At 42.5% G+C, this 13,462-nt stretch overlaps 1 protein-coding gene across 7 annotated transcripts in view; it reads right to left on the bottom strand.

Annotated features, from left to right (window-relative positions):
* Nucleotides 1–13,462, bottom strand: part of axin1 (axin 1) — a 69,742-nt gene that overhangs the window by 25,304 nt on the left and 30,976 nt on the right. For 3 of the 7 annotated variants that reach the window (XM_015359835.2, XM_015359832.2, XM_015359834.2), the window contains one exon: nt 3,784–4,761. In XM_015359835.2, coding sequence (XP_015215321.2) covers nt 3,784–4,667 — 884 coding nt within the window. In that variant the 5' untranslated portion in view covers nt 4,668–4,761. Of the gene's footprint in view, nt 1–3,783; nt 4,762–8,861; nt 9,033–13,098; nt 13,188–13,275; nt 13,382–13,462 lie in introns of those variants that run through there. The other 4 variants (XR_001479878.2, XM_015359831.2, XM_015359836.2 and 1 more) reach the window with 3 other exon arrangements.

Genomic DNA, 13,462 nt, shown 5'->3' with positions numbered 1-13,462 from the left:
TTCACTGAATACTTATGATTATATTTTCTCTAGTGCCTTGAACGTGACTGTTCACTCAGAACAGCACAGTGTTTAAAAGGTTCGTTCTGAATAAAGTGTCAGTGAATTCTTGCACAGAGGACGAAAACAAAGGATCTTGTTCAAGGAGGACGTTTGATTGAGGATTGAGTAAAGCCTTCAATTGATTTCATCAACTGGTTTGTTAAAGCTACAGTGACAAATATGAATATATGAACAAAGATTTTAACTGCTGTACAAAGCGCTGACTAGCCAGATGAAAAAAAAAATCTTTAGAAGCTACACTGGATTGGAAGTAAAGAAAGTAAGACAGCAGGTTGTCTCTAGGCTGCCTAGAGCCTGTAAATCAATGTGAAAACATGACTTATCTATTTTGTTTGATTTCGTCATGGATAGAAAATGTAATTAAGATTACTCCGACATGGGTTAATGTTGACAAACTATTCCATTTAAGACTAACATTTTCAAGAACCAAATGACCCAATCCATTCATGCGATAGTCCTCTATAAAATAAAATCTGCACAATCTTTTTAAAAGCTGTGCTATTTCAGGTTTTTCAATCACATTTGCAAAAGGTCTTTTGACATTTCTGCACCTATTAAATTGTAACTCTGTATCTTCCCTATAAATACTACACATTACTCATTACTACACATTAAAGATTGTTTTCTTTATTTCTTAAAAAAGATTAATAAGTGCTCCTCCTCTCAAGGATCAACACATTATAGACACACCTTATCAACGGCCTTCACGTTCACAATCAACAAGTATATGTTGATTAAGAACCATACTATTCAAATAACTGAATAGATAAGTGAGAAAAATAAACTTACATCACCTCTCAGCATTAAGACAACTGTTATTTTTATTACTACTATTACAACAACTATTTGTACAATTTCACAGGACAGCCTCAGCGTAGGGTAGGGAGCTTACAAGACTTCAAACAACACACAAGCATACAAATTCATCTCTTACGGACACATTCACACCTTTCAATACAAGTGGTAATGTTATTACAAAAGACATCACCACTAAGAGGATGTCTGCTATACTGTACATACTGACTGCTGTTGTCGACTGAAAGCGTGTAATAAATTCTCTTGAAAACATCCAAACAATTTCAGTATTACCGTAGCCATAAAACATTATTTATGACCAAAGCAAACTGCAGAGCTTTGGTAAAAGAGGCTGCTTCCTGCACTAAAAATGTGGTACATTTTATACAGTTTACTTTTGCTGGAGAACAGGAAGTAATAAAAACTGAAGTCTACTCCGAATCTCCAACGTCCAAAACGTCTGCAATCCAATGCAAAAAATAATATACAGAGTCTCCACACATCTTTTATTAAGCATTGCTGTTTGAGACAAAGCTCAGACTGAACCCTCTTTTGAAATGTTCATAACCTAGGTGCGAAACAGCTCCATGCTAATCGTACTGATTTCTCTTACACTGCCAGCATGCGGATCCACATTTGAATCAACCGATTTGGTCTCATTTTGCTGTTTTATAGAGAAACAAACTGAACATATGACTAATGTAAAATTCAGTTACAAAAGCCAAAGGGTAATCTTAAAAAGCAGTTAAAAATGAAGGTTGTCTTTTTGAAATACAAGCCAACTATTTCACCTAATAAATTAATCATTTGCAAACAACCTCAAAACTGCATTACTTTCAGCAATTAAAATCCTTTCATGCCTTCAGGGCAAAGGAATATAAATTCAGAAAGCAAAAAGGAGGAAGGCACAGTTTTAAACATCTAAAATTTCTTTATCAAGAACTTCAAATAATAAGAACTAGAAACTCTGGAAACCCAGTATTTAGGGAATTTGTCCTTTACTTCTAAATAACTACTAGGTGACATTTTCTGTTCTGCTTTGGCTTCGTGAAGGAAGATTAAATACTTTACATGGTATTTAATATAATGTATCGATAATTATTCACCACTGCTATGACAGTCCGACTTGAACACAAGAGCATCTAACTGCGAGATCCCTCGTACTGGAAAGTTCAATGGGTTTGCTTGATCCCAGTCTAAATGCACCCGTTTATGCAAGGTGCCTCAGTTGACAGTGCCTGTCGGAGTGGAGACCCTACCATAAAGGACAGGGATATGTCTGTCCTCCGTGTTAGACCTGTGTGGAGACAGATCTGAGGAGGGGTATAAAGACATTTCTCAGGTGTTGAAAGCTCCCAGGATCACAGCCAAGGCCATCATTACCACCCAGACTCTTCTCAGAGCAGGCCATCACCCCAGACCCAGCGACCACCCCTGACAGAGCTACATGGCTCCACAGCCAGGGAGGAGAACCTCTGCAGAGGGAAGGACTGGCAGACTCGTCACTCCATCACAGGACACACACACACACACCCTGGACAGGACACCCGTCCATCACAGGACACACACACACACACCCTGGACAGGACACCAGTCCATCACAGGACACACACACACACACACCCTGGACAGGACACCAGTCCATCACAGGACACACACACACACACACCCTGGACAGGACACCAGTCCATCACAGGACACACACACACTCTCACACCCTGGACAGGACACCAGTCCATCACAGGGGACACTGCCCCTTTAAACTGTTACATATGCCGTGTCAATCGAGTGAAAAAACTGACCGCATTAGAAAACTGGGTTGCAACAGTAACTGTTCAGAAGGGGGTGAACACTTCCGGACGACACTGTGAACGTACACAGATGTTATATAAATACACATCCCGCAGGAAACAGAGGGACCAAACTTATAAACGGCTGGAAGACACGGAAGCACAGACACTTCCCAGCGGTGCGGCTGGGAACCGCTGCAGTCCCTGACGTCACAGGTACAAGCAGCAGGGCCCTGAGTCCTAACAGCCTGGGCCTCCGTGTCTGGTCCAAGCACACACACCTCAGGCTCACTCGCAAGACGCAAACTGACAAGTCAAATGTTTTCTCACTCTGTTAGTTCTCAATAGGAGTTGCGTGGGCATTAGGCAGGACACCTATGTTTAGTGGATGACTGTCAATCACAGCACCCCAAGAAACCGGGGTGACATTCTCCAGCCCTCCATCACTGTGCTGCTGGAATGCCAATAGCAAACAGCAAAACTGTTTCGCACAGGTAAAAGCCATTTGTAAATCATATTCCTGTTTCTAGACATCTAGGCTGTATTTATAGATTCAGCAAAATAGGAAATATAAAATAATGCCATTCACTTCAACTTTTGTTTATAAAATATTCAGATGTTTGTCATTTATATAGCAAGACATGTAACAAGACTAATTTCCTCATTGAAAAACAATAACGCGCCCTACTGCTACTACGTTTACGTCCCGAGATCATTTCTGCTACAGATTGTGATGAAAAGAGTAATATAGACAGTGTCTAGAAAAACACTGCAAACAGCGACCAGCGAATTATTTTAACAATTACATTCTTCAGTTTGAGCAGACTGCTTTAAAATACTCATCTTTTTTAATACGTACATCAGCTGTAATTTAACCCAAAGAGACACTCCGGAAGAGGATGGATACTTTTGTAAAGCACCATGTAAATATATATCTAGTGGGGACGCCTTATTGATGAATGATTCTGATGCATATCATGTTTAAAAACAGCTTCTAAAAGCTATAGTGTATTCTTCCCCACAGTCAGCTGAGCTCTAGCCCACACAGCACAAGTCTTCAGTCAGAGCTGAATTTCTGGTTCCTTCCTTGCACCCCGAGACCGGCACAGACCCGGAGGGGTTTGAGAGGCTGTACCTGTACTCGGTGCTGTCCTGGTAGCGCCGGCTCGTGACGGCCCGCTGGGGGGCCGTCTCCATCAGCAGCTTCTGCGTCAGCCGGCTGGTCGGGGTCGGGTCACTCTCCTGCTGCTCTTCCGGCTCCTGGTCGCATTTCCATTCCTCGTCCTCGTTCAAGGTGGGTAAATATCCAGGCAGGACCTTGCCGTTCCCAGACACGGAGCTCTGGTCACTGTACAGCTTGGGGCTCTCGCCCCCTGTCCTTGTGTATTCCAAATAGATGTCGGACTTGAGGAACACCGGGTAGGTGTTCTCCTCCATCATGGTCTGGATCTCAGTCTGGGCCTGGTCGAACATGGCGGGATCGATGTGCAGCCTCACCACGCAGTCCTTGATGAAGCTCTTGGTGGCAGGCTTGATCTGCCGCGACACGATGCCGTTGCTGTCCAGGATGTACTTCTTGTAGATGGCCTTGGCCAGCTTCAGCTTCTTCTCTTCGTTGCCCTCGCTGGTCTCCAGCTTGCGGAAGCCGCTGCAGGCGAACCAGAAGTCCAGCAGGTCCGCGCAGTCCTCCTGCTTCAGGAAGGTGCGGAAGAGGTGAATCCCATCTTGGTCGTCCAGGAGCGAGTGGAGCGACTCTGCCCACTTCAGGTAGGGCGGCGTGGGCGAGGCGCTGCCCTCGGGCTCGTAGCCCAGGTCCAGGTCGGGCCTGCGCGGCGTGGGCGTGGCGGTGGAGCCCTCGCTCTTGATGCCCTCGGCCTTGGCGGAGTAGAAGCTGTGGCTGTACTGCCGGACATCGCTGGCCACCAGCTCGCCCTCCTCCCCCGGGACGGGGGGCCTCGGAGCGTCCTCAGTAAAGCTGCCCCCTACGTCCACGGGGAACCTCTTCTCTCTCACACTCATTCTGACGGCGGCTCTTCACCCAGTCCCAGTAAAGCCCAAATTTGATCACAATTAAATCCAGACTTCTACAAGTACTGCTGCCAAAGAATTCCTCCTGGGAAAAAAAAAAGAAAAATGAACATTAGTAAAGCAGTTTATTAGCATTTGCAGACTTACCCATTTTTTCCCAGTCTACATCAGGAAAGCAGAATCAAACCCCAGTCCCGGACGATCCTGCCCTCTCCTTGCACAATTGAGCTGAACAAAGTGGTATCTGCCTTGAAGATGCACCTCTTTCTGGGAAAAGTACATCCCTGTTTTCTCAAAAGTTTTGTCACTTTTGTCACAGATTTCAACATGTCCCATCTTCAGAGAAGGTGGCGGTTGTTCACCTCATGTTTGTAAAAAACGACAGCAAAATAGACCAGTTGTCAAACTTCTGTGCTCAAGGTTTCTGCCATCTTTTGACCACAGACAATTATGCTCTGCATTTCCATGCAAAAGTCCATTCCATCTAACATACAGAAAGCTTTGAGTTCTCCTTGAACGTCTCTAGGAACTAGAATGCCAACTGGATAGGGACTTCACAACAGAGGTGAAACATTAATCACTCAGCAAACTGCCTCCTCCAGCTGAAAGGAACCAGCTAAGGCTGACCACGGCACCATCTACTAAATCTACAAACCCCAGGTCTCTGTATGTCAAATGTTATACTGCCAACATTAATTATTTCAAAATCCAGAAGGCATTTCCATTCAGAAATATTTCTCTCCTGTCCGTTCCTAATATATGTATATTTCAGGAAAGAGAGGAAAATGCATACCAGAGGTTATTGTCCAACAGAAACCAATCATTGTAATAAATTGAGCAGGATGCAACTGTTACATTCCATAACGATTTACTGGGTACTGTCAACATTTCAGCAAATAAAAGCCTTCAACAGGACATATCCACGTACTCTGACATCGTACAATTTTATAGAGTGGAGGATGTGTATCCTGCCAATCTTTATTCTCTAACAAGTGTATACAATTCAAAGATGTCAAACAATCTTACACTCGGACAACACGGAAATGTAATTGATTTTATAAAAAAGGTTTTAGATAAATAATTCTAAATTGAAGTCACCCCTGTATTGCTCGTGGAGTTTAAAGCCTGTCTCGTTACTGCAATGTTAATCACTTTCTGTGAATGTTTCTGAAATAATGTAAAAGGCGTTTTGGAAGAAAAACACCATTTCTGAGCTCACTGCAAACCCTAAGGTTTACAAGAGGTCATTAAATCAGCTTGAGTTCTGAACGTGATTTGGTCTACACAAACAGGACCCACTGCAAGCATGTACACTTCTGAGGTTAGAAAAGCGTTATGCGCCTGGACTGTGAGGCTTGTGGGCACACTCGCCGATGTGACCTGGCCTAAAATATTTCATTCCCTTGCTGAAGAAAGCTTTGCAGCAGCTCGGAATCCAGGTACTCTTCTGCCAGCTAGGGACCCTGTAGCAGAGGCACAAGCTCTGAGGTTCAATATTAATAAGAGCTACATGACGCATGAAAGGTGCGGTGCACAGGCCTATAGATACGACAACGGAGAGCTGAATTTTCCAATAGGATCACCCTGAACATGTCCTTTTACTAGAAGAACTTTCTCTTCCTGGAATGCTCAAGTGCAGCACTGTTACCCTGATCTTCCCACAGAGTGTGTTAACAATTCTGTCCTGGAGAAAGCTCCTGCTAGTGCTCAGTGCACATATCTATACATGTTAAAAGCTGAACCCACCGGGGTTAGGAAGGTTCTTTAAAGACCAGGCTGTCGCTGTGAATTGTGGGTATGAATATTAAGTAGTTCCTGACACAGGAAGGCTTGGAAGGTACTCAAGACCAAGCAGTTGTACACCTATATACACACATGCAGGCCAGAAGACGAATACACTGCATGGCTAGTGTCATTTACCTGTTATGCTATTGAGCTCTATATAAACAGCCAAAGGAACTAATCAAGATCTTTGCAGACTGTCTTTAATTTAAGCTGTGTCTGTATTTAGAGTCGAGCATCAATCAATCAGTCCTCGGTCTGAACACTAATGGGAGCTTTACCGGTATGTTTGATGAATCTACTGATTAATCACAGAACCAAGAGGTACAAAGTTCTCCTCTTCACAATAAGTTCTGAAATATTTATTTCAGCCAGTTAACTAACTGGTGGCGTGATATTTATTCATAAAGTTTAAAAGCATACACTGAGAAATGTGATCATGAGAGAATAGGGTGCCACCCAAAAACTGTACCATTTTCTGTCCTGAATAGAATTTTTACTGACTTGCTTTGATGAATGAGTTAATTCTCTGTTCAATATTGATTTTATATTTGTACATCAAAAGCATGAATAAACACTGTAGTGTAAATACCCATGTCCTTTAAAAACCATCTACATCAACATTTAATTTCTTCTTACTTTCAGAACTGCGTTTGTTTAATTTTAGCATATTGAACTGAAACCAATCCAATCAACTTTGCCATCGGGCACAAACATCATATTTTGACAAACTAATCACTGCTCTACCAAACAATATATAACAGGCAGGGCCTGTGATGGGAAACCCAGAGATACACGTAAGAGGCATGCAGACCCTGAGCAGAGGACAAATGCTCTGCAAATCCCACATTTGACAAAATGAGAAACAGATCTGCTCACTGCTCTGAAGGTATGCCAATTATACACATTATTTCACAATTTGATTAATCAACACACAGCATTTTTACATTTGATTTCCAACTGTGCAAGGTAAAACCATGCTTTGCTCTTCCTTGAAGCCTGTATAAGAGCTCTCCAGAAAGCATTTTAAAGGGCTTGCGTATATTGTATTGCTTATTGTTTGAGGTAGATGTGTCTAAAAATGAATGCACTGCTTTCTTAAGAGACTCGCAATTTATTCAGTCACAAAATACATTCTGAAATAAAACGTCCATCGATGGTGGAAATAATACTGGCCAACAGAACTGCTTTCCACAACTATTAGACCAGGAAGTACAAGCATTTTATTCACAGTTCCAAAGTTGAAAACACATCAATTGTACAGTTAAAACACTCGGTTTACAACCTGCCCACCTCAGGCACACATTGTCCAACAACGTGCTCTTTTCATGTGTCACTGCCAGAACAGAGGTACAATTTCGATTCCACGACTATCCGTGCAAAATGCTTTAGGTGGAACCCCTGTCTTTATGCGTCTCTACCTAAACTGCCGTTGCCCCCACTTTCCTCCTGCAACGCTGATAAAAACGGTCTTAAATGAAAAGGTTGAGCACACTGTATTTCATCTGAAGTGCAGCTGTGCGAGCTGCTGCAATGTCTAAAACGCGGCTCTCTCCAGAATAAAGTGAAATTGTGAGCGAACGCAAAGCCCACCGCACGTCATTTTGGGGGGAGAAAAAAAACATACAAGCGACAGAAGCGTTTCACTTCCGAGTGACTTCATTCTCCTTCGTGAACCGCGGCAACTACAGACAACCAAGAGGCGTTATGTTTCGACATTTCACAACACACGTTAAAAATGGAGAATACTTTTTTTTTGCCTTTGCCCCCCGAAGTTACCTGCTCCGCCAAAACTCCGCGATACGGCTCTCCCTCACGCACGCTCTTTGATCTCCCTCCCCCTGACACACACAGACCGGCTCTGTGATACGATATCAGTCTGAAAACTGTGTAACCACGTACCCGCAGCTACGCCGCGTAAAAAAATAATCACAAAAAATAACGCGTTCAGGAGCAGGCCGACACATTTTAGCGGAGCCCGGGCTTGTGCAGGGGGTCTGCGCAGCGTGCCCGCCCCCCCGCCGGGCGCTTTGAAGTGCGGCTCCACACTGAGCGCACGTCTTGGCCTCTGCGAGTCTCGGCAGCAGAGGCCGGTGGGGGAAGGGAGGCAGCACCAAACTCCACACACAGCCAGGCCCTCTTCCCCAGCCGACCGACTTGCACACAACTTCAGGAGATTATTCGCGGCCGCGCAGCGCCGGCCCGGCCGGGGTCGCCCACCGGCGCGGACAGCCCCCCGATCCCCACCCCCGGCCGCTCAGACCCGCACGGCCCCGGCACGAAAACCCGCTCGGGCTCGAGTTTGATTCAAACACGGCAAAGCGAGGGCACATTTCATCCCTGGCTTACCGCAATCCTACACCCCGGGCTGCTGGCAATAAAAAAAAAAGTTTATCACTTTACCCGTGAAAGCCTGCTGCCCTTTTTCGAGTGCATCGGGAATCCCGGCGTTTGCAGCCCTTTGTGAATCGTGTCATGGGGACGAGTTGCAAGAGTTTAAAAATAACAAAGAAAACAATCCGTCCTCCTCCACCTCCCCACAGCGCGCTCTCTCACTTACTCTGGCTCTGTCGGTGTGTGTACGAGAAGAGCAGGCGGAGCTCACCAGCGCCACCAGCGCTCAAAACCTCGAGCGCTGCCTGGGAAAACACACAAGGAGAAGGAGCCTACTGTATGTGCTGTGCCATACTGGGCTTCCGCACACGGAAAGAGGAAAATTTAGGGGGAAACGGCCATTCTGGTAACAAACCAGCAAGCTGTACCAGCCCAGGCGTCGACGAGCGCCCCTCAGATCTCACAGCATACGACCGAACTAGCGGATCATGGAGACGAGGCAGGAAAATTCACCTGGATTTCAGTCGACTGAGCCACACAAGGGTCTCGTCACAGACTCCCCCCACCCCCCCAAAAAAACAAACTCATTTTGTAATGCAGATGTGACAGATCATACAAAATTCATCATTACCTGCACCAACAGGTCCACGCCAAAGCACACACCTTTTTATAGCGCCCTGCTCCCTGATGAAATTCTAAATTCGTACTGATGAGTGAGATCTGCAAAACGTCTCTCTACATCACAAAACAAACTACCGTCTTTCATCAGCAACACAGGCACACTGTTTAAATCCTATATATGTGCAATAAAGTCTTCATTAAAACCATGTATTATTTGCATTTTTCACATTCTTTCCCAAAATGACAGTTACACTGCAGCTAAGAGGCCCTTTACTGCACTCATTTATCAGCCTATTGTTTACAGACACGTTATTACTTTTTGCAAGACTTGCATGCTTTCTGAAATTTCAGCACCAAAATCTACAATCAGGAACCCTTTCCATGTCAGCTCTGGCAGCAATAACTGCATTCATACCGACCAGATCCCCTTTGAAGACTCTCCTGACTCGGATTTCCAAGGAGCTGGGTTCTGCTTCATACTGGCTCAGCTCGTACTGTACATCGCACGACTCTCACCCAGCCTGGTACTGGGTATTATTCTGCTCGCCTGAGACACTGCATTACACTTCAACATCTATAGAAACAACCAGCCTTCAGCCCTCAAGCACTTCCCCTGCCCTATCATCACACCCAGAACTGCGGACTTCTGCACCTCCTTTGACAAACTATATCACACAAATGTGTTTACTATGCCACCAACAGAGAGATTCGCAGCCCTAACAGTTGTTTTGCAGGTACTCAAAACCCATGAAAAACAGGCCAGCCTGACACCATATAATGTGTATTTATATACCGACTGCAGTAACAACATAACATCACAACATCACTTTATTAGCCCTATACAATTTCTTGCATTAGGAATTATGTAGCATTGTTCATTTTATGTTTAATACTGTAAAACATATTTTTATTCCTATTGTGAAATATAAACAAGCATATATTACCAACACTTAAAGGTCGATTGTCAGTTCTATTAGTTCTTAAAAAATGTGGCGCTGGGCCAAACAGAAAAAATCCACTTCCTTTAGTTCTCCATATAAAAGTCAGCTGTTAAAACTACATTTCCCTTTTTCCTGTGGGTAGGTCATCTGGGAAGAGGTAGGATAAGGGCTGACTGACTCTCTCTGGCATCCAGCAATAACAAGCAGCCCGTTCGCTTGTCACCAGCGCGGCTACAGCACTGTTCTGCACATATCACGGGATCAATAAATATTTTTCAGTCTGTATGTATACTAAGCTTTGGTAACAAGACATAAATTTAAAAAAATGTAATAGCCCAAAAGGCAAAATCCATATTAAAAAAAGATTCATTCTAAAAAAAAAAATATTTGGGGAAAAAAATGCAAGAAATACATATTTAGAAAAAAGAAAATGAATATCAACAGGTACTGTTAACCACCTTATTAAATATTGGCAATTAATAGCAGCATTTTCTATTGGTTTTGGCTAAAATAATCTAAAATCATGCCGATACGATAAATCTATAATACCTGAAAAGTCTGTGGGGTTGTTTTCAACCTCTTTTTAAGCTGCAAACTGGGATTTCCACCATATACCCTGTTGTGCTTCATATTAGAAATGAACCAGAATTTGTAATCATGGGAAATAAAATATATTTTATTTAGAAACAAAGGGGACACTGGAAAAGTAAGCACATAATATTTATTGGTAAATATCCAGAATCTTTAAATCTAATGAGAACATTTCTTAATCATACTGGTTTAGGGAAAATCTTTGCATTCTTTGATTTCCAAGTGCTTTAAGGTTGTCAAATAAAAAACTCAGTTCTCAACCACTTCTAACACAGGATCCACCCAAACTCATCACTATAGATATCACTGATCAATGCAGGCTGCCGAATAAACCTAATAAAAATAAGTACTAAAGCCTTACGGGTTCTACTTCCTTAATAACAGGAAACCCTTAGACTTTATTATTGTGGAAAGATTCTTCAGAAGAATCCACCTCAATTCTAAGTGCTGTATTGGCACAACATGACCGCACTGGAGGTGCACAGGTCAGCACAAACAACATCCTTACAACGAAGAAGAGGCAGTTTCTGAATGACATGCCAGTCCTGGTTTTCACTAAGCTATCTCCTTATTTACTGAGGAATATACTGAAGTGTTCCAAGCTCATTTGACCCATCTAGCTCATCCGGTTGCTTGTTAAGGGACGTTTAGTTGTACAAAAAACGTTTTATAGGGTTTAATCGGTTGGCAATGAAAGCTGTCTATAAAACCCATGGGACTTCAGATCCTACACGGCAGACCTGATGAATCGTAGTGAGACAAACTTGAACATGTACATTCTGCAGTTCTCCAATTTCTGGAAGCAACTCCTAATATATTAACATGAATCCGGAAATGACATACTGTACCAAGGATATTCCAGGTGATATAACCTGCATCATAAGCCATTTTAAATCATTCATAAGAATATTTCTTCAGACAACGTGATCACCATTGAAAAAGAAAAGCAACTATCTGGTCACAGACTTCTCTAGGGGGTCCTCACAATATTAGGAACTCAAAATAATGCTTGTTATGAGCTCAGTCCCCTTACCCCACCATCACACGGAACAAGCTCAAGATGGCCTGCATGCAGTTAAACTTTTAAACTCTCCTGAGTGATCAGAAGCTTGTGTGTGCTCTGAAAATACTAAAAAGAGAATAGCAGCCATCAGATCTTACTGTTTTGTGTTGATTACGGTATTCCTGAACAGCTAGTTTTCTGACTACAAAACTCACTAGTGGACAATCGAATGAAATTGCTGTTGGCTTGTGAAGCAGTATTTAAATATGAGGTGCTGTTGTCACACAGAACCAGACCAACAACTTCAGTCCATTCTACTACCCTCTTGAAATAATATTTCAAATCATAATATACTTATATCAAGTGGCACTAATTTGTTAGACAATATCATGGGCCTATTAATTTAAACTGTTGACTAGTCTGTTACACCTTTTAATTCTCAAACTGCAAAAATGCATAGTGAAGAGCCTATGACATAATGGTATTACAGTAACAAGGAATATGTTAATGACCGTAATACAGTTATTTTAGCCTCATACTATATTTCTGTTCCCTCAAACTCAGAAATTGTTTAAATTTTAAAAATAAGATTTAGATTCAAAATAAACGGAAATGCATAGCTTCATTCTTTTAAAGAAATCGGTGACACGAATCAAAGCAACAACATGCATTACTACCTCTGGTAAATAGTGCTATACAACTATTTTCTGGATATTTAAAATTATCAAAATAACAGAAGAATTATTTTAAAACATTTTTCTTAAAAAGTCTACATTAAATCATCTTTCTTCGTTAACGAAAATACACACCTCTTCATAAAATCCACGAACCAGCCTAAGACTTGTACATGCAAATACACCACTTCAAAATAATATACGTTACATGATTTTATAGTTAAATTATTTATAGATACTCTAGGTCTGCATTCAAAAACCACAGCCAGATTTGGGCTATGATAATAAATACTGCACCAATAACAATATTAAATTTTGAAGCCAGATGTTTTGTCTTTAAAATTGCAGCACTAAAAATAGCCCTTCGCTTTACCGTAATTTAATCCTGATACACTGCAAATATAAACAAAAGAGAAATTACACCACCACCACGCTCATCTTACAATTTAATGTAAGCTAGTAAATTAAATATTTACCTGTTGAATCAAAATTAAATGATTTGCTTGAAAGTAACGAAGACGTGTGATGATGAAGAAACCACCAGAGAGCTGTCCTGTCCAGGAAACCCTGCTAGAAATAGATGCATTGCGTTGTTTTAACCTTAACGACACAACAGATAGCTACCGAAAAGAGCCAAACATTTTTAACAATACCTCTCCTCTGCTGCTGCTGCTCCAGAGCGCTGGCGCCCTGCTCTGCACAGCAGGTCCACCGAAACCTCAGGAGCTCCATTTGTCTTACAGAGGACTTCACCGGCAGAGACACCGCAGACTGACCTTTCATTAGACGTTTTGAAATTACCCCCTCCTAAAAATCATTTTGATTTTAAAAGGGGGTGCG

The sequence above is a fragment of the Lepisosteus oculatus genome, chromosome 19 (genome assembly GCF_040954835.1).
Source record: "Lepisosteus oculatus isolate fLepOcu1 chromosome 19, fLepOcu1.hap2, whole genome shotgun sequence".
NCBI lineage: Eukaryota > Metazoa > Chordata > Actinopteri > Semionotiformes > Lepisosteidae > Lepisosteus > Lepisosteus oculatus.
Note: the sequence above shows the minus strand (reverse complement) of the source record. Positions and strands in the feature narration are given on the sequence as shown.